We start from the raw sequence: 25,827 nt of genomic DNA, 5'->3' as shown, positions 1-25,827 counted from the left end.
TGAAGGGTAATCTGATTTCAGGGAGGGATAAATCACTACCACCACCTTCAGGAACAGGGAAGCTTAATTTATTATAAAAATTTTTATTTTAATTGTTGTGGGTACACAGTAGATTTGTATATTTGGTAAGTTTCATTTAAAAGCTGACTTTTGAGTTCTTCCTGAATGATGAGCAGGGAAAGACTTCTGAGCAGAGGGAATGTATAAAATATTAAAAAATATATATATTGGTCTCTGACCCTGGCTCCTGACATAGAGCACCTAAAACCCTTGCAGAAAGGGGCACTAGCAGAATCTTTTGTTGCAATATTTTGGTCTTTAACCTTGGTTCCTGACACAGAGCTCCTAAGGCCTTTGCAATTTCCTGAATGATAGGGGTGCCTGACACAAAGTTCTTTATCCTTAGAATTTACTGGGTCATAGGAACATCTTTTGCTCCAAAAAAGCAACTCTCCACATCATTGTGAATTACGTTCTACTTATCTCACTTATTTGGAACAGTAAATATAATTAATTCACTTTTGGGAATGCAAGGTTTTGTTTGTTCTGTACCACTAAGCTTGCCTAAACGCTTTATATAAGGAAAAGTCCCAGGTACTATACACTAAAGTGAGATAATCAGAAACTTCAAAACTATACTAAACAATTGTTTCTCCCTCTGTACAAGATGCCACTAAGTTAGATATTTACTGCTCAAACAGCTTTCAGACATACCTCTTCTCAAGGCCCTAGCTCAGCAACTCATTTCTTATGACAATTTGGTCTACCTCCCTCTAATTTTACTTCTAATCTATTCTCCACATACTCCTAGTGTGAGTTTTCAAAAACTCAAACCAGATCACGTTACTGCTACCTTGCTTAAAATAAAAATCCTTCAGGTGCTCCTTACAAAAGGATACAAATCTAGCTGCTCCTCCTGATACAGAAGGATTTTTATTACTGTCTGCATAAATCTCTAGCTGTAACTCCCAATTAACAACCCCATACATACCTTATAACCCAAGTTAATTATTTGTTACTTTCCAAACATGCCTTTGTATATGCTATTCCCCACCCAGGATAGCTGCCTTTCCAGAGCTGGAAAATTCCTGTCAGTCCTTCAAAATTCAGATCAAATTTAACATCTTCCAGAAAGACAGAGTAAGAATCTTTTATCTTCCCCTCATCACCAAACAAAAATAAAGGGCTGCTTTTCAAGATGCTATGGCCCCTACTACCTTACCCTGCATAGATATGCCTACCTTACCAGACTGTCAACAATGTAACGGAAAAGAACTTTTGTCTTAAGATATTTGAATTTCTAGCACACAGCACATTGCCTGGTATATAGGATGCGCTAAACAAAGGTTTGAGTAACTAAAACGCTATGAGAACAATTTAAGAGACACAGAAACAGGGACTTACTGGTACAATGAAAATCTGGGATTGTGGAAATCAAAACCACCAGTCAACTTAAGAAAAACCAGTGTCTTTAAGAAAACTAACTACTTACACACATAAGGGCACAAAGCATATCAACTGCCGCATGGATTACTCCGTTGTTGTTCCTCTTGAGTGCTTTTACTACCTTCACCCCTAGACGCTCACGAAACCTTTTGGAACAAAAAATAAGCATATAATAGCAACATTAGAACATTTTAAATTGTTATATTATTGAAACAGGTCATCTTAACTTTCCATTGCATTACTGGAACAATGATGTATTTTAAATTCCACCTCTGAAATTTATCAATCTTTGTAAGTTTTTTCCTTGAGACGAAAAATATTTTTTAAGATTAACTAAAACTAAAAGGAATGTAATTTCCTATTCAAATTCACCAAGAGTCAGCAACATTACTGGTGAGTATGAAACCAATATTCCCCTTTGCTCCCCTCAACCTTCCTTTTTCATTTCTCATGAATAAAGTATGATATCACCCTATTAAAAAAGGTATCAGGGTTTAGTCAAGGAAAAGGAGGTAAATAGTTCATTATTTGCAGTTTTAAGTACTTCAAACTCTTTAAGAGAAGTTAAGTTTCAGAAGACAACTTACTTTGGAAGCTGAGTGAAAGCTAAGAAACCAGCTTTGGATGCCACAAGCCTCCTTACAGCCTGGAACTGACTCTCAAGTTCGGCATTTGAAGCAACAACATCCCCTTCTTGGGACAATAATGCTGTTATGGCATTATTGATCAGTTTTTCTTTGTTTTCTGAGAAGAGACCCTAGATGAAAAAAGAGTATTTCAAAAAAGTTTCCATACCAAAAGTTAGTAACAATAAACAACTATAAAACTTATCTTACATCTTGTGTTACTGCATGCAGGACTCCACTGTATGAAATATTAGCATTGAACCTGAATACAGCATCTGCAAAGTTGCCATCTGTAAAGACAATAAGAGGTTTGAAAAGAAGATACGAATTTCGAATTCTTAAATTATTAAGTAGATGGGTGGAAATGTAATCATATTTAAATCAATACTTACTTGGAGGTGTAGCTAAGAACCTGAGGTGAAGGCTCTCTACTTCCTCATCAACAGGCATGCTGAGTAACCCCCATCGCTGACCTTTATGGGTTGGTGTCATTTTTACACAAACATCTCTATTACCAGAGGCTCTTACTCCATCCAGCAAACTTGCTAATAAGGAATCTCTAAGAAAGATTAAAGGTAAAAAAAGGTTTTAGCATTGATGATTAAGGGGAATTTTGATCCAGCATGAGCATAGGCCCTTTAGCAGGTAACCTGCTCAGGGACACACTATGGTTACAGTGGGAAACACAAACTGCAGAGCTTTAGGAAGAGTTCTAACACCAGCTCTTCACTGTGCTGCTACATGACCTTGTATATAAATTACTTAAACATTAACTTTAACGTCTCTTTCTCTCCCTTTAAGATTATTTTTAACATCTTCACTCAGTTCTAACTCACAAATCACAAAAGTCATCCAATTAAAACATAGTTTGGTAATTTTTAAAAAATTTATACAACTGTATAATCATAATCCAGTTCTGATGTATTTTCATCACTCCAAAAAATTTCCTTGTGCCCATTTGCAAAAGAACACTTTCCAGCCCCAGGAAATCACTGATCTGCTATATCTATAGTTTGGCTTTTTAAAGAAACTTCATAAAAACAGAATTGTACAATATGTAGTCTTAGGTGTCTTCCTTATTTTACTTATCATACATAGGCTTTTGGGATTCATCCAAGTTGCTGCATCTATTAGTTCAGTCCTTTTTTATTACTAAGTAGTATTCCACTGTATGAACAGACAACGATTTTGTCTACTCATTCACTGTCTGATCTAGATATGGACTGCTTCTAGTTTTTTGCTGAAGTAACGATATTAACATTCATGTGCAAGTCTTTCTGTGGGCATCTTTTCATCTCTCTTGGATAGATACCTAAAAGTGGAACTGCTGAGACATGTAAGTATGTGTTTAATCTTTTAAGAAATTATCAAACTGTTTTTCAAACTAGTTTTATCATTTTACCTTCTTACCAGAAATGTATGAGAGTTCTTTTCTCCATATCCTTGCCATCACCTGGCACTGGCAATCTTTTTGATGTTAGTCATTTTAGTGACTCTGTAGTAGTTTGCATTTTCATTTCCCTGAAGATTTGTAATCTTTTCATGTATTTACTGTATTTCTCTAGTGAGGTGTCTATTTGAATCTTTTGCCCATTTACTATTAGGCTGCTTGGTCTTTTCAGTATTGAGTTGTAGGAATTCTTTATATATTCTGGATAGAAGTCCTTTATTAGCTATATGCTTTGCAAAGATTTTCTATGATTTGTCTTTTTTCTAAATGGTGTCAAAGTTCCAAATTTTAATGAAGTCTAATTAACTTTTTTTCTCTAAATCTGTTTTTACTATTATATCTAAGAAATCTTTTCCTAACACCAAGTCACAAATAAGTTGCTTTACTTTCTGCATATAAATGTTATTGGGAATAAGAGCACCTTCTTCCTAGGGCTACCATCAAGATTAAGCACAACAATGTACATAAAGAGTCTGACAAACTGAGTGTTAAGATCCTTCTGCTGATTAGAACATCTGTACTTTTTCAGATGTTCTTTTTCCTTGAATTCAGAACAGAAAAAAATATAACCATTGCTTAAGATTCCAGTCTTGTTGACCTTAGACTGAAAGCTTTGTAAGTTAAGAAACAGCTACTCGTCATACTATAGCAAGTGAAAAAAACCTTTATAAGGCTGTATTGTACGCAGTGGCAAAGTGGTGTACTGGTACTGTTTTTAAAAAAAGACTCAGTCCCAATCAATTTAAAACAGCATGAAGTAAATATCTGGAATCTAAGAACTGCCAATCTCATGACAATGATTTGTACATAAACGGAGATCCAGTCATTCACAGAAGAAAAGTATTATAAATGTGTTTTACCTTATGTGTTTACAGGAACTTACGAACTATAGCAGCTCAAAGTTTTCATAGAAAGAGTCATATTACAGTAACATAAAAACATGCAAGAATATTCCACTGGAAAAATTGATAACTAGCTTCCTATTAGTGTATAAATATCTAACTTCAAGTGTATTTATATCAAAGTAACCTGTAACTGTTATCCGATGACTTAACAATGAAAGTAAATGCTGCCATTTTGAAATACTATAAAAACAGTAGTTAAAAGCCAGGCGTGGTGGCTCATGCCTGTAATCCCAGCACTTTTGGAGGCCAAGGCAGGTGGATCACTTGAGGTCAGGAGTTCAAGACCAGCCTGGCCAACACGGTGAAACCCTATCTCTACTAAAAATACAAAAAAAAAAAAAAAAAAAAAAAAAAAAGCTGGGCTTGGTGGTGCTTGCCTGTAATCCTAGCTACTCAGGAGGCTGGGGCAAGACAATCACTTGAACCTGGAAGGTGGAGGTCGCAGTGAGCTTAGATCACGCCACTGCACTCCAGCCTGGGTGACAGAGTTAAGACTGCCTCCAAACAAACAAACAAAAACTCTGAAAACTGAAAGGTCATTTTAAATATACAAGAAAATGTCTTTTCCAAAGTTAAATAATTTTAAATTTCTAAACTACAAATCTTTGGTTTTTCTTGTTGACCAAGCACTTTGACTTGCACATACTAGGACTTCAAAAACTTAAAGAAAAAAAATACCTTTCTGTTGAAGAATATTTCCGTACTTGCCCTTTTATAAATTCAATGGTAAAAAGTTGTGGATTTTCTGAGTCACAGACCAATGCAAATACCTAATGAAAAAACAAAAAAAAACGGCTTCAACAAAAAAAGTTTATAGTTTTATAGTATTTCATTACAAAATGCATTGCTTAGCTTACAAAAGTCAATATTTTAAGGTATGACTTGTTTATGATATCAGAGTTTAAAAGCTGCTTAAAAGCCTCATTCAAATTTTCAGTTATTGAGTAACAAGTTCCATTCTTCATATACTTAGAAAATAATTTTTGTAATCATTGTTCTAAGATCAATGAACATAAATATATTAAGAGTTAAATACAGATTCTACCCATTTCATATTCTTTAGCCATGAGTAAACATTAAAATACAAAATTATCCTAATTTATCAATAGAAAGAAATCTCATTTAAGCTAATAACACTGAAACTTACTTCCCCTAAAGGCTTCAATGTGGCAATATTATAGGTTGCTGGATCACGTTCCACTAAACATGTTTCTGTAAGTGCTAGAACTCTTTTCACAGGTTCCTTCAAACAGTAAAATTGAGACATATTAAACAGTTATTTTTAAAAATATCAAAATCATGAACAAATTTTCATTTTTAATGTATGGGTCTTACCGAATGTCTAGGTGATATTTTTTGGACTACAAACTCTGCTAAAGACGTGATGGATTCATCAGTGCTGTATTTTCCAAAGCGAAGATTCAAATATTGCTCAAATTCTAAAGGCTCTTTCCTTATTCTCAATGAAATACCTATGTAGTTACCAGCATGGTCTATTGCACTTTTAATAATCTCTTCTCTTTGCTCTGATGCAAATAAATGCTGTGCAAATTTAGAAATTTAAAAAGTCAAGAGTTGAAACAACTGAAATGTGTCTGTATCTAACCAACTCAACAGCAATGTATTAAAGTAGCAATTCTAGAGAAAAAAGAGGTAGATCTTAGATGTAAATAAGCAGTTGTTACAATGAAAAGACTATTACCAAATTAAAATCATAAAGTCTGGGATAAGAGCCTTGCAACTAACTCACTGAATGGCAATTATCTCAAAATTTATCAGGATCTGGTTCTCATTACCTTGTACAAAATAGCATGCTGGGTCTTCCAAGGAGGGCCTCCGAGGGACCCCAGCCAAGTCAGTGGGGTGATGGGTACTGTGTTGGTAGGATTCCCAGTTTCAACCAAGGCAGCTCTGATTTAATCTGTTTTACATAGTAGGCTTTTTTGCAAGATGATGCTGAAGAATGTTTACAAGTCATTGGCCTACTGATATTGCAAATCAACTTCCTGGCCTCTATTTACAAAGGTAAGGAAATGGGCTACAGGATGAGTATCTGTTATTTGAAATGCTTGGGATCAGAAGCATTTCAGACTTCAGAGTTATTCAGCGTTTGGAATATTTGCATTACACTTACCAGGTGAGCATCCCAAATCTGAAAATCCCAAATCTGAAATGCCCCAATGAGCATTTTAATTACGCATCATGTTGGCACTCAAAAAGTTTCATATTTTGGACATTTTTCCATTGGTATGCTCAACCTGAACTTGCATTGATGCCTAGAGGCCAAAAATGCTAAATGTCCTATAAAGGGCAGAATAGGAATGTCCCACACAAAAAAGAACTGTCCTGCTCAGAATGTCAATAGCTCTCCTGCTGAGAAACACTGTATCACATCATGTTTAAGAACCTGATTTTATTCCTAGCAGTTTTTTACAGTCATTATAGATGAAAAAGGTATTAAAGATTTGTTGAATAAATCTGTTATAGTACCATATTTCTAGCAAGCTGATTCATTTTAGCTAGTGTCTTACAGTGAGAAAGTGGATTAATTCAAATTAAAACTTCTTGCCACCACCAAGTAATACAAAATGTTGTCAATAAGAAGAGTATTAAACAATTGTCATCCTTAATGTTTATCTATTACTCTATTTTATGGCTTGAATTACTGTGATACAGTTACCCTGTTAAGGCCTGACAGGCCATATTCTTGTAATCAGGTATGTTTACCAACAAGATGATAAGCATTCCGAATTTCGACTGGCCAGGGAAGAAACAGTCTATGGATAGCACTAAGACGGCAGACTTTAGGCTGGGAGAAGAAACTAAGTTTTTTCTTTGGGCCATCATCTTTTAGATCTAGACGTAGAGGTAACACACAGAGGTTTACCTGTGTGCTCCTAGATGAGGGAAATTAGAATGCTACCCATCACATGGAAAAAAAGTAAAATCTAGGGTGGAAAAAGGCCTACAACTCTGAAGAACAAAATATATTTTGTGCATCAGATTATCTAGCCCCACCATTGTTTATTCCCCTTTTGCTAATACCTACTCTCTTATAGATGTAAAAGTTCTAGGCTTGCTTTGGCTCTGATAACAAGAAAAGGCTATTTCACCTACAAAATACTAAATATTGAAGCAGTATTCCCAGAAAACTAATGTAGCTACAATAATTAAAATTATCAAGAGAAAGGAATTTTGCAATTAAGTTCAAATGAATCTCTCCATTTGGAGACTTTCTCTACTGCACATCTTTGAGACAGAAAGGCAGGATGTATCTCTAAAAAAAAGATAGTCATCTATACTTCAGCTTCTACCACTGATTAACAAACAGGGACTCAGCATCGTAAATAGCTTCTGGTATACCCCACAATTTACTTACATATAATTCTGAATTTCAAAACAAAAATATGCAATGAATTCCAAATTGAAGTTTCAATGAATACTAAGATTTCAGATTATAAACAGCTAAGCAAAGGATGAAAGAGTCTCATAAAGTAAAAGATTTTAAATTACTTTTTCCATTTTTTTTTCTCCTTTTTGTGCAGAACGAGGTCTCACTAAGTTGCCCAGGCAGTTCTCAAACTCCTAGGCTCAAAAGCTATCCTCCTGGCTCCGCCTCGCTAAGTGCTGGGATTATAGGTGTGAGCCACCGTGCAGACTTGAATTACGTTTTCAAAGAAAGCTTAGAAACTTTTTGGTCAGACAGTAATATCAATAAAAGTAACAACTGTAATCACCATTTACTGAAAAGTACTAAGCCATCCATTGCATGTAAAGCATTTTACATAAATTATCTCACCAGATCCTCACCTGCCTCATTTTGGAAAGCAGCAAACTGGGATTCAAGCTCAGTTATCTTTGATACCAAAACCTGCACTCTTATACTCTTCCTCCCAGAGGACTCGCATGAAATTTCAAAATAAGGTGTAAAAACCTTTGCTTTCCTTTGAATGGTCATGTCCTTTTTAAAATGTGTGTGTGTTTTTTAAAAAAACAGTACTTACCAATCTACTAAATCCTCCATAAAGTATACAAAATCCTCCTTGATAATCTGAGAGATCTACAAATCCTTCAATATTTCTATAGTCATAGGAACAGAGTACTCTGTTGGTTGCAGGATTAATTTGGTCAAAGCCTCCAGGAGTTACTTCCAAAATTACAGGTTTTCTTGAGTCACTCCAGTGATGCTTATAGCAGTTGTATCTCTAGAGACAGAAACAGTATTACTTTCATGTTCATAAAACTATATAAAATAAAATTTAATGTATCAGTCACTATTGAAACAACCAAAAATCTAATCATCACAAATATTTAGAGCTATTATCCAAATTGTTAAAAATTTGATTAATTTTAGCTGTTTGGAGGTGTTTAAGAATGTTTGCACTAACAGAAGACAGTACATTCTTTTTTAATTGGCAAAAGTTTTGGATTACAGTATTTTTGTGACTCTATTTTAAGCCAGTCTATGTCAATTTATAAAAAGAAAAGGAAATCATACATAGAAATGTATTCTCAAAGTTTTATTGGGAAAAAGATCCACTTTCTCTGATGGATTCTTTTAATCCAAGCTCAATACTGAGCGAAGTCACATTTCAGGGAAACTGCAATATTCAATTTAAACAACCTGAGCCAGTTCAGTATATTAACGTATATTTTATTTCCACATACCAAAAAAAAGCTGAAGCCTACATTTGAACTAACGCTTTTCTAATCACACAATTAAAAAGTTATCTTCAAGAGTTTGATCATATTAGCAAGTAAAATTCCATTTAGATAACATTACTTCATAAATTAAAGTAACTGAGTATCAGAAATGATTAGAACAGTCAGTATCTATTTACTATCCAGTTTTAGTCTTTAAAAAAAGGTTTAATCAAGGCTGCTAAGCAAAATGATGTGGTACAGAAGAAAATAAATTTCAAATAAAAGAAAATTAAAGCAAAGAGAAAATAAGGATAACAAAATTTCTGATGTGAAATGAGTATCCTCTCCCCGACCCAAACACCACAGTTTTCTAACCATCAACATGAAGTGGGATACATAGTCAATTACAATTTTTAAGGTAAAAATCAATTGGTTGCTCTAGAGTACAACTATTTCTAATACTGAAATAAGAAATTATCTTGTAGGTTTTAGAAAAGAGAGTGAGGCACTAAGTAATGAATACCTCCACCAATATCCCAGCACTAAAGTCAGCAATGACATTCACAGGTCATCAAGTCTCCTCAACATTACTGATCTATGCATCACATAGTCCCATAAAAGTAATTATGCAGACAGACAAAGGGCCTGCATTAACCAAAGAATATAGAACCTTGATTCTGAACTAAAAGATCAATCAATGCCACACCTCTCCCGCAGCAATGGGAGTAGATGGCAGGGCACAAAAATGGTACAGCTTTCCAAACTATGCTTGTTTACATGCCTCAAGCCCACTATATAGGATATTCTCCATTCCTCCCAGCTCATAAACAAATGCCATTAATGAGATGTGCTGATGGAAACATCATTATCCTTCTGGATTGTGGGTGCCAACCAAAAAGGACTTTGAGAAACTCTGATTTAGAAGTGTATCTAGGGCAAATGGAGGTCTTAGAGCCAAATTCAACTTAGGCAGGAAGGATACCGTTTAGCTAGCACAGCATTTGGGGTAGAATCTAAACTTGTTTTTAGGTCAGTACAGGTGTCACTTTGAGCCCCTCACTCCTGATGTAAAATTAGGTAAACTATTCTTTAGGGAATCTTCTAGAGATACCGTTTCTACCACAAGATTTTGAAAAGTATTAAGCGGCTGAAGTTAACTGGTACAAAACACAGGTTATATAAAAACTCTAAGTATGCTTTTGAAAGCAGATGTTTTCCAAACAGATGAGGTAAGTCACCTGCTAATATAGAACAATTAAAATAAGCACACAGAGTTAGGATTTATAAAAATTTGACCATGGCTCATCAGGAACGAGAAATAAGCAGCTGGCCAGATGCCATTAAACAATTTTAAAAGGCTGCTGTGCAACCAGCCAATTGCTAGAGTTGAAATTAGTGAGGTTTCTGGGATGCTAAAACAAGCAGTAGAATATTCATAGAAAGAAAGAAGGCTTAAGATAGGAGAATGGTGCTGCCCATATATCGTAATTCAGTTCTTGTCTTTTGCCAGAAGCTAGGGTTCTGAACAGTGCTATAAATTTAAGCATTATTTCCCCCCATTATAAAAGTAATGCCTGCTAATGGGAAGAAATTTAATATTTCAAGAGAGTGAAAAAAGCATACACTCCTGTTCCTCTTTCCCAGAAGTCTCTGATTTAGTTTAAATGCTGCTGTTACACTACTGGAAAAGGCCTGGGAAAGTTAAGAAGAGTCTAATATGCTACCACAGCTTCCTCCAAAGCTGTCAGTGCACCATGCCAAGCTTCAGTACGGGCCAGATACAGTGCAAGAACATGTAAGAAGACAGTTTCAATATGCTCAAATCTTAAAACTTGAATACTTCTGAAGTAAGAAGCTCCTACACCAAACAACGAATGCACGTTCCAACAAGCACTATCAGCAATATCATGCTCACTAGTATTGTCGTTTGGAATACTGAATAAGAACTACCTGAATGCTTATAGTATTGTTTTCAATGCTGCAAAGGATCTTTTGCCTGATGATTTTTTTTTCCCATCTACCAGCATCAACATTCTTAAATCTAATCGTTCATATTTGAGTTTCCTGTTAAACTACATCATCTATAATATGGTATCAGGAGACATTAAAATTTTGTTTCCTTTTTTCCCTTTACCTTTGCTACAAACAGAACACACAGATTATGAAATGATTTCTACAATAAAGGGCAACATTTGAACAAATAAAAATACATATTAATAAACGTTAAATATTTACCCTTCCCGTGATTTTTCCCTCTGAAAAATCAGTTCTAAATCTCTGAAAGAGAAAACATAACCAAAGTTAATGACAACAGACTGGTAAGGAAGGCTTGACTAAGTGCTTTCTATTCAAAGTAAGTAAAATCCTGACTTGGTAACCTTGATACTAAAAACTGTTATTCAAGTTACAGTTTAATAATATTCACCCCAGGCATGGTGGCTCATGCCTGTAATCCCAGCACTCTGGGAAGCCAAGACGGGCGGATCACCTGAGGTCAAGAGTTTGAGACTATCCTGGCCAACATGGTGAAACTCTGTCTCTTAAAAAAAAAAAAAGAATATTCAATAGAGTATGAAACCTTATTAAAGAACAAGACAGATTAAACATACAATGCTTTCTCCTGCATATGCAATTTAAAAAACTAATAAACTCTCAAATATAAAAGATTTTCCAGCCTTTCTGTTACAGAAAAGTGAAAGTTTCAGTGTCAAGTTAAAGGTCAGTAAGAAAAAAAATAAGCATACTGGGTACAGGGGCAGAGAACATTAATTTCTCTACTTACATGTAACTACTTCATTTTAAAAAGAGAAGAAAATTTTGTTTATGAACATGATATCTTCTTACCAATGCTTCTGTAAGAAGTTCTGTTCTGTGCTCTGTAGAAAATTTTAAAGTTTCTGACTTTTTTCCACTGCCTTTACGAAACGTGAGGTTGAACTCTGTTCCTTGTCCTTTTCCAACAGGGCTGATGCTGCAAATGTCTCCATAAGGCCACTTAAAAATATATATATATATATTTTGACTGGTGCTACTATAATACAGTAAAATGCAACACTTATTTTTGTCATTTTAGTTTCATAATCACTGATTAAATCAGCAAACTTTTATAAAATAGAGGTCTAGAAGTTGTGTCATAATAATTCTATAACAAATTCTTTTAAACGTTTTTAGTCAGAGAAAAAAATCTAGTATGTATTTCTATTTTAATGATGACATTAATACAAAGAAACTAAAATTAAAAAGTGACAAGAGGGGCTGGGCACGGTGGCTCACGCCTATAATCCCAGTACTTTGGGAGGCTGAGGTGGGTGGATCACGAGGTCAAGAGATCAAGACCATCCTGGTCAACATGGTGAAACCCCATCTCTACTAAAAATACAAAAATTTGCTGGGCATGGTGGTGCGCGCCTGTAGTCCCAGCTACTTGGGAGGCTAAGGCAGAAGAATTGCCGGAACCCAGGAGGCGGAGGTTGCGGTGAGCCGAGATCACGCCATTGCACTCCAGCCTGGGTAACAAGAGCGAAACCCTGTCTCAAAAAAACAAACAAACAAAAAAGTGATGTGAACAGGAAAGTGAAATTTTATGATTATTTATAAATTTGCTAAAAAGTTTGTGAAACATGCCTAATTTGGAATTAAAATAGGCCAGAATATGTTTTAAATATGTTTACTTATAAATGTTCAGGTTACTCTTGCCTTTATAAAAACATAATCCTACTTCCATGACAAGTATTTTATACTAACTGTACTCATGAGTTATATATGCTTTTATTACCAAAAAAAGTATAAGCCTTTAAAAATTACAGAGAAATAAATTACAAATTTTACATAGAGGAGGTGGCTACAACTAATAGTAACATCAAGTTATACCCTTGAGAGCCTAGAAATAAGCATATTCTCCCCTTCTCCTTTATTATTTATTTTTGGTCCCCAAAGCAGAGTATTACATCAACACATCAATCTCTTTCAGATTTGACATTTCTATCATAAAGTACCGATCTAAGGACAGAGGATAATGGGTCATAGGCTGGCTTTTAAAATTCAAAGAGAGCTCACACAAACACGTAACAGCTTCTAATAGGATTACCTGATTTGTTACTTCTAAGGTATTGGGATTATATGTAGTAATCGCATGAGTTCCAACTGAAAAGACACGCTTATACCTACAAAGGAAAACAAGTGCTTAGATTTAAACAGATATTTTATAAGAAAATATACATAACATCAACACAAAATAAACATTTCAATAAATACACAGAAATTTGTTAGTTGATTAATGGAGACTAAATACAGCTTAGTTATATAATCTCACCTTTTTAAATATTCTAAAATGTAATTTGTATTAAAATCCACCCACTTGTCTTACCAGGAACTATTGACACCTAGGTAGAAAAGTATGACTTAGAAGCAAGCAACCTTGTGTTGTTAGTATAAACTAAGTTGGCAAAGCATCAGCTGAGGATGCTGAAAGACATTAAATGGGAAAGTTTTATTTTAAAAAAAGACACTGCACACCAATGCTTTCAATATACCCTTACAACAAAGTCATATGGAAAGGAAGGAAAAGCTATGGCCTGGGGCAACTGATCAGTCATAGCCATATCCTGGAATCTTAATAGTTTCTACTTAAGCAACTACCTATTACATCTCAGTGTTGCAATTTTATAGAAGTAGGAAGCCTACACCACAAACAAGCAGTTTTCACTTCTCACTTCACTTCCTTTCCTTCAAGTAACATATTTGAAGGAGAAAAAGCATTTGGGTATCAGGAATCCTTCAGAAGAGAGAGGAATTCATGATCATAAAAGAGGAAATTGAATTAGAAAAACTTATTTAAAGCAAAAGAATTAAGTTATTTCTAAATAAAATGGGTAAAACATTAGTATATTTAAAAAAACTACGGTAAACAAAGAATTCCCACAACCCTAGATACAGGTAAAAGTTTTTAAAAATGCTGTGTATAATTCTATGCTGACAAATTTGAAAATTAAGAATAAATCAACCCTTATATGGAAGAATGTAAGAAAGCTGCAAAGAATTACATCCTCCCAAAGCACCAGGCCCAAATGATTTCAAGGGAGAAGAAAACTGAGACCAAGTAACTCTCATGGTTCTTAAATTGTTCCCCAAAACTGAAGAAAGACAGCTTCTCAATTCTTTCACTACTAAAATCTAAAAAGACAACACAGTAAGAAAAAAATACACAAATCAATTTTTTAAAGCTAATATTAGCAGTAACAATCAAGTTGTACTTTAAAATACTAATACACCATGACCAAAAAAGAAGGCTCATTTTAGGTAAACACTTCAATATTAGAAAAATTGATTAACACAATTGGTTATATTTGTTGAAATATCTATTTGCATTTTAATAAGATTTTTAAATTATGAAATATGGTTAAATCAAATGCCTTTTTGACATCTATGGAATATTTTCTTCTTTTGAACCATTATTATGCTAAAAAGACATCAATTACTTAAACGAATAACCATCATCAGACTCAAAGGTAATACAACAGGGAATCCAATAAAAGTATTCCCATTAAGATCAAGAGAGATCTTTCACATTTTCATTTTTCTATTGTGTTTTTTAAAATAAGTATATTATATAATAAAAATGAGGAAGTATTTCCATTGGGATAAAAAGGAAATTATAGATTTTATTAATCTTTACCACATATCCATATAAAAAGTATTGCTACATTGTAAATGCTTTTTTTCCTAACTCTACATATCTAAAGCGGAGTGAGAAACTAGAGAATAATAGCACTTCCCTCTAACAAAAAAGTAGTCATTTGCTTCTTTTTAAAGTGGAGTGAGGGTTAGGGGATTGGTGAAGTAAACAAGCTATCTAAAGAGCTTAAACGTCTCAAAACTTCAAAGGCTTAATCAATTAATAGGAACTAAAACGAAGAAATAAGATTTTGTTCAATCTTTAACTTAAAAGCTGCAAGCTGCACAATGAAATCAAATGTGTGGTAAGAGACGTGAATTCACACTTTTTCAGCAGTAGGATCCTGGAGTTGTATGCACGCTAGGCCCAGCAGAGTAATGTCATAACTAGTAAACTGGGAGATATCTTTCAGATAAATACTGAGTTCTAAAGGCATCCTAAGAAAGCTATTTAAAAAAAAATTCTTAAGAGAATTCCCTTCCCTTAGCATTCCCTTCCGTAAGTACACCCCATGCCTCTTCTCTTTTTAGAGCGGTCTTTGAACTTCCGCTTCAGGATGGGGCAAATATTTGTCATTTAAAACATCTTTAGCAACCCTAAACTTTTAAAGATTACCAAAAAAGTCTCCCTGAATAACAAAACTAAACTTTTATGATTTTCTAAAATGTCCCCTTGTATAAGATTTAGAGATGAACATCTTTAAAATGTCTCACATGAATGGAATATTAGTCACAACATTTAGAGCTAAAAGATTTTTATCAGCAGTGCGCGATGACTCACGTCTGTAATCCCAGCATTTTGGGAGGCCGAGCCGGGAGGATCACTTGAGATCAGGAATTCAAGACCAGCCTGGCCAACAGGGTGAAACCCTGTCTCTACTAAAAACACAAAAATTAGCCAGGTGTGGTGACCGGCACCGTATTCCCAGCTACTCAGGAAGCTGAGGCAGGAGAATCGCTTGAACCCGGGAGGCGGAGGCTGCAGTGAGCCAAGATCACATCACTGCACTCCAGCCTGGGTGACAGAGTGAGACTCCGTCTCAAAGTTAAAAATACAAGATTTTTATCTTTTACTAAGTCAGTAGGGTCCCAAGTCAAAGAACAGACAAAGATTCCATGGATTCAGGGAGGCACAAGTCATCTTCATCTTTGAGGCTAACTCCTACCATAGTACCCAGCACTGACTATAGTAGATATTCAATAAATGCTTAATAAATAGCTAAATAAAACAATCTATCCAAAAATATGTCAACACACATTCAAATCTATGACCTATTAGTCTGCTCTTGCCTTTAAAGCAGAATGTCAGATAGCAAGTAATTTTACACCAATTTTTAAATTCATAGTTTAACATCAGAAAAAGACTAAGTTCATATTTTTATGAAGAAAATATTCACGTTTTATTGGCTGAGAAAAATATTGCCATTTATAAATGACAATTAAATTTGCTGTTCTGAGTTCGAGATTAATTTATTGGCTAATTCTTAAAAATTATCACACTAAAAATTAGAAAAATACAGCCATATAAAATTAAATGAAAGACTTAAGTAAACAGAACATATGAGCAATTTATAACAAATGCCATATATGTGAAAAAATATTTTAAGACCTTTGCCCCCAGCTGAAAAATATTTATTATTGACTTTACCTACTACACCTGTTTTCTTTTTATTCAAGATCTAAACTTACATCATGAAATGCCTACAGGAATTATTTATCACAACTCACAGACTTATTGTAATACAATAGCTTATTAAGAAACATAATTTATGTTACCATTAGGTATAATGTTATTTAGAATCAGGAAACAAAAGCTGCTTAAAGAAATATAAGTGTTTGAGGCAACTGCTTTAACTATGGAACATTTTACTCCCCTAGCAATTGGTGATAAAGAATAAGAAAAAAAATACATTGTGCTAATGATAGTATCAGTGGAGATAAGATCATCTGAACAGGAAGACCACTGAGGCAAAAGCTGGGGATGTTATCAAGTTTTGGATTGGATAGGTGGTACATATATTTTTTAACAGATTAAATTTATATTAATTTATATTAAAACACTTCTGAATTATTTTAACTCCTGAAAATAAAAATGTTACAGCATTCTTAACTTTCTAGTCCTTATGAATAGTGCTTTCCTCTTTAAAACAATTTTCTTTGCCAGGTGCACTGGCTCATGCCTGTAATCCCATCATGTTGGGAGGCCAAGGCAGGAGGGTCGCTTGAGCCCAGGAGTTCAAGATCAGCCTGGGCAAGATGGTGAGAACCCCCCACTCCCGTCTTGAAAAAGAAAAAACCAAAAACCCAGCAATTTTTTATGACATGATTTTTTTTACATCTGGTATTTTATAGCATAATTTTTTTTATATAAGGTATTTTATAACTTTTCTATATGCTTTTTTCTTTAGGCACAATAAAAAAAAACAATGTGTTAGATCAGATACTGCATAAGGTACTATAATGGATTGAATGAGAATCTGACACTGTGCTGGGTTCAGCAATACAGTAGTAAGAGTCAGTCCTTTGAAGACTTATGGTTTCCTCCCAAGATTTTGTTATTTAGTTATCTAATTCAGACATCTGAAATATACTTCAAAGTAATAAGAACTAAGATTCTTGTCACTGTCTGAAAGTTAATTTCTAACTCAAATATTTAACTAGCTTTTATCAATCAGGCATGTAAAATAGTGTCAACAGAGATACCACAAAAATACTGGTCACCATCATAATATCCATTACTCTTCTGCACAGAAAATCCATGTAATTCAGTATTATAATAGAGAAAATTCAACATTGTTGTAAACTGAGAAAGTTTATGTTTACTATAAAATAATCGTTCTCAAATTCTTGAGGTCAGAAGATTTTTGTGTACCCGTATTATTTCTAAAGTTCAAGATCCTCAATCCCTTCAGTGGACAATCTATGCAGCCAGGTTTCAAAGAAGCCAAACAGAGCTAATCCGAGTTAGAAGAGGGCTTTTATGTTACCCACTCTAGACCTCATAATACACAGCAGAAACCTTTACAACCCTGTAGGCAAGGTTGGGTAGTTATAATTTTTCACTACTGGCTGATGCAAGGGAACTAACATACCTTCCCTGAAAGCAGTTCTATTTGGGTCCTAGTATTGCAGATATTGACAACTGTTCTCTAGAACTAAGCCAACATCTACTTCCCACAAATTCTTTTTTTTTTTTTTTTTTTGAGACGGAGTTTCGCTCTTGTTACCCAGGCTGGAGTGCAATGGCGCAATCTCGGCTCACCGCAACCTCCGCCTCCTGGGTTCAGGCAATTCTCCTGCCTCAGCCTCCTGAGTAGCTGGGATTACAGGCACGCGCCACTATGCCCAGCTAATTTTTTGTATTTTTAGTAGAGATGGGGTTTCACCATGTTGACCAGGATGGTCTCAATCTCTTGACCTCATGATCCACCCGCCTTGGCCCCTCAAAGTGCTGGGATTACAGGCTTGAGCCACCGCACCCGGCCTACTTCCCACAAATTCTACCTACTGGTCCAAGTGCTGTCTTTCAGCTGCACACAAAGCATACCTAATTATTTCTGCCAGTCAGACCTTCAATTTGAATTCTTTTTCCTAGGCTGAACATCCTAGTTGCCTTGGCCATTTAAAAATAAGTTTTGATCACCAATTCCTCGAAGCCTTTAGGATCCTCATGGAACCCAGAATTTTTCCTTTTATTATTAAAAGCTTGAGAATCCAGTTACTTGAACTAGAATTTTAGTCCAATAATGAAATTAGGGATAACTGATCTACAAGGTTTCTTAGGCAATCAATAGTCAGCACTGGTAAAGGAGGCACTATAGCTTAACAGTTAGGCACACCAACTCAAATCACACTGCCTGGACTATTCACTAGCTATGTTTTCTCTGCTAACTTCCTTAACCTATCTAAGCTTTGGTTTCCCTAACTGAAAGATGTGGATAATATATACAGTCATGCATTGCTTAACAATGGGAATCGATTCTGAGAATGCATCATTAGGTGACTTCATCATTATGTGAACATCACAAGATTCTTCCCAACATTCTGTACTGACTAGTTTTGTACTTACACGAACCTAGATGGTATAGCCTACTACACTCCTAGGCTACCTAGTATAGTTTATTGCTCCTAGTGTACAACATGTTACTGTAATAAATATTGTAAGCAATTTAACACAATGGTAAATATCTGTGTATCTAAACATGGATCATATATGCAGTCCATCATTGACTGAAACTTATGTAGTACATGACTGTATATGTACTTCATAATGTGAGAAAAATAATCTACTTAAATTACTTGGCACTTATGTGCCCAGCTAATGAGCAAAACAGTCAATAAATGTTAGCTATTCCTATTACTATTATTCAACTAGTTGACTAATGGAGAGTGGGGGATCCCAAAACTCCAACAGAATAACTGAACAAATTCTAATTAGTATATTTGTTTTAAAATAGCCATAACGGTTTTTTTTGAGATGGAGTCTAGCTCTGTCGCCCAGGCTGCAGTGCAGTGGCAGGATCTCAGCTTGCTGCAACCTCCACCTCCTGGGTTCAAGCGATTCTCCCACCTCAGCCTCCTGAGTAGCTGGGACTACAGGCATGCGCCACCACACCAGCTAATTTTTGTGTTTTTAGTAGAGACGGGGTCTCACAATGTTGGCCAGGCTGGTTCTGAACTCCTGACCTCAAGTGATCCTCTAGCCTTGGCCTCCCAAAGTGCTGGGATTATAACTGTGAGCCACTGCACCCAGCCCATGACTGCTTTAGTGTATTCATATTCAAAACAAATAACAAAATTAATGGGCAAATTGATAGTTCATCTGGTTGTACTGCCAGGATACTCTGGTTAAAACTTTACTTGAAAGATCCGTTTCACCTAGGAGGGCTCATTCAGATAAAAAGTTGTACTCCTCAGAAAAGAAAAAAAGGAATTTGATAGGACATACTCTGCAAATCTCTGTCTTAAAAGCTCAGTAAGGGATTTCAGAAGAAATAAAAGGGCATCCCATGAAATGTAGTATTTTAAGGCCTTAAATTCCATGATGCAATGTCCATAATTTTTCCAGCTCAGATGGAGCTAGCTTTTAACACAACATTGTATGTAAAATATAAGATGCCTATAAAGGAGATGTGATCCAATTTGCACTTCTAGGTGACAGATGTTCAAGTCCCAGGTTGCCTGATAATAGTTACAAAAAATTATACAAAGAAAACACAAAGAATTAAGGACAGCTCATCTGAGGTTTAAAGACTGGCAGGGTCAAGAGCAAGGAAAATAAATAAAACTCTCAGAATTCCTGGGGGGTTATGAGGATTGGTGAGGTGTGTAAATGTCAGGCAGCCAAAGAAAAGGGTATCTCTTCTCCTGTCTAACTCCATTCCTACATATAAGAAAGGTACTAGAAATTCACCAGCTTCTCTTTCCCTCAGCACTTCTCAATTTCCTGTAACCAGTTATTACACAGACTATGAATGTAGTGAGCTTCTGTCATTAAATTTCATAGACTGATCATTACATATCCTAATGCATTGAGGTGAAAATCCTGTTTAGATACCAAAATGGTATTCTAATTTCAGAGCATTTGCTACAATTAACGTATGCAATATTAAGGTGATCCATGGGTAAATTTTTATCCGGAAAAAAGAACCTGTACCTTGAATATTGCTCTGAAATTTTCCACAGTGATTCTGCACTTCTGCTTTAACTGAAACCTCTGAACCTTCCCGTCTGAAATGGCTTACTTAGGCCAAAAAAGAAATTTTGTTCCTTCATGAAAGAAAAGTGCCTTTCCCCCCCTGAATCTACTCTCCTTTTCTTGCTCCTCTCAGAATAAACATCCAATTAAATTATGTATATACTTTACAAGTAGGAAAAATGACAAGCATAGAAGAAGCTACTCTGCCAGCTAAGGCATCTATACCAATGAAGAACAGATCATGAATAAAGGCATTCAGCAGCTACGAAGTAAGGTATAATGAAAACTACTACAAAGGTAACAGAAATATCTTCACAAATAACACAAATATCTTCAAGGGGAATATCTGGAGAGGTTATCTTTAATTTTGGCATATGAAGACAAGAAAAATCATCTTTACTACCACTGTCAGTAACATCTTTCTAAGATGGTGGGGCTAGGTTAGCAACACGGATATAGGCATGGAGTGTCTTAAAACTGAGGACCTAAATCCCAAAAATCACATAAAAAAATTGTTGTACATAGACATGTTTCTAGGGACAAGGTTCAATTAACTATAGTGAAACACTTTAATGTTGACCATTTATTTTTCATATTAACATTGCTGAGGAGTACTTTAAACCTAGATTAGAATTGGCCATATAAAATAGGCAAGTATAATAAAAAGTCTCAGTGCCATTGAATAATGTATCTAATCCAATAAAATGATAACTATCACCATCTGGAAAACGTAATGTCTCTTTCAGGGAGAAGATTCAAGGGGTATACACTGAAATCAACAGAACATTGTTGAAAGAAATGTTAAAAGATCTAAACAAATGAAAACACCACATGTTCATGAATTAGAAGGCAATGCTGTTAAGATGGCAAAACTCCACTAATGTATATACAGATTCAATGCAATGCCTACTCAATTGTCAGCTACATTTTTTTTTTTTTTTTTTTGAGACAGGGTGCCACTGTCACCCAGGCTAGAATGCAGTGGCATGATCTCTGTTCACTGCAGTCTCCACCTCTAGGGTATATACACAAAAGAACTAGAAATATGGGAACATTCACAGTGTATTATTCAAAACAGTAAAAAAGGAAAAATAATACAAAGATCCATCAGTTGAAGAATGGATAAACAAAATGTGGTATATCCATACAACAGATTATATGACATTAAGCAAATTAAGTACTGATACATGCTAAAATATAGACGACCTTGAAAACATTATGCTTAATGGAAGTCAGTCAGAAAATACAGCATTTTGTATCGTTCTATTTATATAAGATGTTCCAAATTGACAAATCCAGAGACAGGAAGTAGATTAATGCTTGTCAAAAGAAGGGGGTAAGGGAGTTAACTGCTGATTTCTAACACAGTGTTTAGAGGAATTTTTGTGCAGGGAAGGTGAGGTGATCAAAGTGTTCTCAAAACAGGCATGACAGTTCACAACTCTATGAATAAAATAAAATTAACTGAATTGTACACCTTAAGATAGTGAATTTCATGGTATATAAATTGTGTCTTAAAGCTATTATAAAAACAAAACAAAGTTTCAAGGCACAGAATTATGCTAAGAGAACACAAACAGTTGTGCTCCGATTTGTTACAAGGAGGAAAGAAGAGGATTGTTAAGTCTTAGTCACTACCCTAAAAACATTACAAAAAAATTTTATGACCAGTTACTTACAAGCTCACAAAGCACTGTGAAAGCAAAAAAGCATTGCAGTAAGTTTGTTCTTTAGAATCTGTCAGTATGTTATAATCATATTATTAAAAACAGAAGTTACAGTATGATGACCAGAGTAATCTACCACTTGAGGAAAAAATAAGGATCATTTAGAGATATACTTTTCTAAGACCGATTCAAAGAAGTAAAATGACTCATACAACACTGAATATGCCACTTTTTTCCCAGACTTCACTCACTGATACTAACTAGGGAAAAATAAAACTAGAGACAAGTATTCTACAAGAGTAATAATTATTCTAATTTAGGAGTTCATACAATTGAATTACTAGACAACAAAATCAAATAATTGAATCTTCCAAAATTATAGGCAGTTTGCTAATGCAAACCAGAAATACTAGAGAGCTCAGATGTTACCCCATCCTAAGAGTTACCTCTCTCTCCAGTAACTAAAAAAATAAAAAGTTGAGAGAACAAACACTTATTGGCTTTGTGCATGTGTCACGTTTTACCTTGTGGCACAATTCAGAATAATGTGGTCACTGATTTGTCAAAGTGTGACATGCTCCTTTTACTCATGAGTGACGAAAAGGACCAAAGACTAAACTTTTCTAATGGTCAACAAATGCCATTCATTGAATATTCAATATATTTAAGGTATAATTTAAGGTATAATTTAAGGTATAATCATACATGCCATATCACTTCATTTCATTCTTAAAACAATCTTAAGGGTAGGAATAACCACCCATCTTACAGACAGGAAACAGAAGCACTTACATATTGGTCTGACTAGGGAAGCTACTAAAAAATGCCAACCCTCCCTCCCAAATAAAAGATCAAACCCAATTTTTAAATTTCATTACAGGCCTAAAAAAAGGTTAGACTCGGCCGGGCGTGGTGGCTCACGCCTGTAATCCCAGCACTTTGGGAGGCCGAGGCAGGTGGATCACGAGGTCAAGAGATCGAGACCATCCCGGTCAACATGGTGAAACGCCGTCTCTACTAAAAATACAAAAAATTAGCTGGGCATGGTGGCACGTGCCTGTAATCCCAGCTACTCAGGAGGCTGAGGCAGGAAGAATTGCCCTGAACCCAGGAGGCGGAGGTTGCGGTTGAGCCAAGATCGCGCCATTGCACTCCAGTCTGGGTAACAAGAGCAAAACTCTGTCTCAAAAAAAAAAAAAAAAGTTAGACTTCACTAGAATGGCGTATTTTCTCTGACAGTCAAACGGATATGAAAATGTTAGTTACAGAAAGGTTAGTCTCTGGGTAACAAAGATGTAGGGTTTACACTCTGCTACTACTACATAACCTCACCATTAACTGATAGCATCCAAGAGGCTGGATAACTGGTTTACTTTCCATCTAACTGTTGCTTTTAATGTTTACCAAACTCCTTCCCAAGAAAGATAAAAAACTGGAAATGTCAAAAGAAAAAAATAATTTAAATGTAGCGTTCACATTTAAAATATGTATGTTTTTCAGAAGAGAAGGGCTGCAGAGTCTATTGAGTTGTGCAGCATTATTCAAGATTATGAAACAGAGAAATGTTTAAAATGATGTTTTGTAGAAGCACAGAAAAATAAAACCAACAGGAATACTTACTTCCCCCTCCATGAATGTTTTGTTGTGTAGAAACATGCCAGATCCTTATTCTCCCTAATTATGTTCATATTGTGCTCAAACCTGGAAGATAAAAATATGGAGGCACTTAGTACATGTTATTTATTTTTAATCTTCCCAAGTCTCCTATAAGAAAGGTAGCATGATCTCTCTCTTTCATAGCTTGCTGTACGTCCTTTGCAAGACCGTAAGGTTTTTAGGGACAGGGACTGGTCTATTCAACTCTTTATCATAATCTTTAGCACCATATTGTGATTGTCTGTCCAACTCTCTCCCCTACACTGAACTGGGTTTCTTGAGGACCAGAAATGACATTTATCAACATCCCCAGTGTATGGAATTTTTAAAATGTCAAATAAAGAAAGCTTTAAATCTCACATTGCCAAATAATGCCTTGGCATACAATGGACACCTAAACACATTTTCCAAGTGTCAAACCAATTCCAAAAGGTTTTTGGTGAGCTACTAAGTGCTAGTCATTTTGCTGACACTACCACTTTAAAGAGGACCTACTATAAATGAGGCAATTTAAAAATAATTTTCTCGCTAGCACAGTGGCCCATGCCTACAACCCCAGCCATTCTCAGGCTGAGGTGGGAGGATCAATGGGGCCAGGAGTTTGAGACCTGCCTAATCAACACAGTGAGACCTTATCTCAAAAAATAGAAGTTAACAGGGCATGATAGCATGTGCCTATAGTCCTAGCTACTTTTAAGAAGAGGAAGGCTGAATCAGCACTATTGAGTAGTGTGGTATTATTCTGAGGCTGAGGTGGGAGGATCATTTGAACCCAGGAGTTTAAGTCTACACTGAGCTATGATTGTGCCACCATACTCCAGCCTGAGTGACAGGGTGAGATTCTGTCTCTAAAAATAAGTAAAACATAATTTTCTCATTATAAAAGTGATGTCCATATTAAGAAATCTAAAATGTTCAGAAAGCGAATCATTCATCCTTGCATCCGAAGATAATCATTTTAAGCTTTTTATATTGAGAAAAATCAGTTTTAAATGAGACTGGCATTTGTACTGTTTAACCTGTTTTCACAGAATATTAACCTTTCCCCATGTAATTAAATAGTCTATGAGAAAATTATTTTTAAGGTTATATGGTATTGCACTTTATGAATATTCCAGAACAGGGCTACTCAAAGTATAGTTGCAAATGGTTTGTTTCCAAGCCACATGAAGTACAGAAACAGAGTAAGCATTTAGAAACTTTCACGGCAGTTTGACTAATGGACTCCTCTGACTGAACAGGATATAGAACAGATCAACATTGTTCAATCTGTGTGATTCACATGTGGAATCAGCCTAACAGTCACATGCAGTGAGACCACATTATGTACAGTATTTATTGACTGTAACCCAGTATATAAAATTCAGAATCCATTTTTTAAAAAAAGGTAAACTTTGCTAATTTTACATTGTTGGACCTAGCTGCTAATGAAAGATTGTTAAGATTTTGAAAATACTGTACCACTTCATTTTGAATAAAAGTTAAATATGATTATTTCTTCTTTTGTGACTTACCTATTTCTCCCTTGCCTTAATAGTTAGAAACACACTCTAGACGGACGCAGTGGCTCACGCCTGTAATCCCAGCACTTTGGGAGGCCGAGGCAGGTGGATCACAAGGTCAAGAGATCGAGACTATCCTGGTCAACATGGTGAAACCCCATCTCTACTAAAAATACAAAAAATTAGCTGGGCATGGTGGCGCGTGCCTGTAATCCCAGCTACTCAGGAGGCTGAGGCAGGAAGAATTGCCTGAACCCAGGAGGCGGAGGTTGCGGTGAGCCGAGATCGTGCCATTGCACTCCAGCCTGGGTAACAAGAGCGAAACTCCGTCTCAAAAAAGTAAAGAAAAAAAAGAAAAAGAAAGAAAGAAAGAAACACACTCTAAAAAATATTGTAGAGGCAGGGAGCAGTGGCTCATGCCTGTAATCCCAGCACTTTGGAAGGCCAAGGGCGGGTGGATCACTTGAGGTCAGGAGTTCAAGACCAGCCTGGACAACGTGGTGAAACCCTGCTCTACTAGAAATACAAAAAATTAGTCAGGCATGGTAATTTTACATGCA

At 35.5% G+C, this 25,827-nt stretch overlaps 1 protein-coding gene across 2 annotated transcripts in view; it reads right to left on the bottom strand.

Moving 5' to 3' along the window:
- The window catches only part of DNAJC13 (DnaJ heat shock protein family (Hsp40) member C13), a 118,460-nt gene that overhangs the window by 77,208 nt on the left and 15,425 nt on the right, over positions 1-25,827 (bottom strand). For both annotated transcript variants that reach the window (XR_010343451.1, XM_064378695.1), the window contains exons 2-13: positions 23,730-23,810; positions 13,159-13,234; positions 11,916-12,065; positions 11,307-11,348; positions 8,432-8,632; positions 5,763-5,969; positions 5,575-5,670; positions 5,106-5,197; positions 2,465-2,631; positions 2,283-2,362; positions 2,034-2,203; positions 1,493-1,592 (exon numbers count right to left, since the gene is read on the bottom strand). Coding sequence is in view for 1 of the 2 variants with exons in the window: in XM_064378695.1 (XP_064234765.1) it covers positions 1,493-1,592; positions 2,034-2,203; positions 2,283-2,362; positions 2,465-2,631; positions 5,106-5,197; positions 5,575-5,670; positions 5,763-5,969; positions 8,432-8,632; positions 11,307-11,348; positions 11,916-12,065; positions 13,159-13,234; positions 23,730-23,797 (1,449 nt within the window). In the remaining variant the exon portion in view is untranslated. The remainder of the gene's footprint in view (positions 1-1,492; positions 1,593-2,033; positions 2,204-2,282; positions 2,363-2,464; positions 2,632-5,105; positions 5,198-5,574; positions 5,671-5,762; positions 5,970-8,431; positions 8,633-11,306; positions 11,349-11,915; positions 12,066-13,158; positions 13,235-23,729; positions 23,811-25,827) is intronic.

This window comes from Aotus nancymaae, unplaced genomic scaffold (genome assembly GCF_030222135.1).
Source record: "Aotus nancymaae isolate 86718 unplaced genomic scaffold, 86718_ANA_hifiasm-v0.15.2.pri h1tg000019l, whole genome shotgun sequence".
Classification (NCBI taxonomy): domain Eukaryota; kingdom Metazoa; phylum Chordata; class Mammalia; order Primates; family Aotidae; genus Aotus; species Aotus nancymaae.
This window is presented reverse-complemented; position numbering and strand designations above follow the sequence as displayed.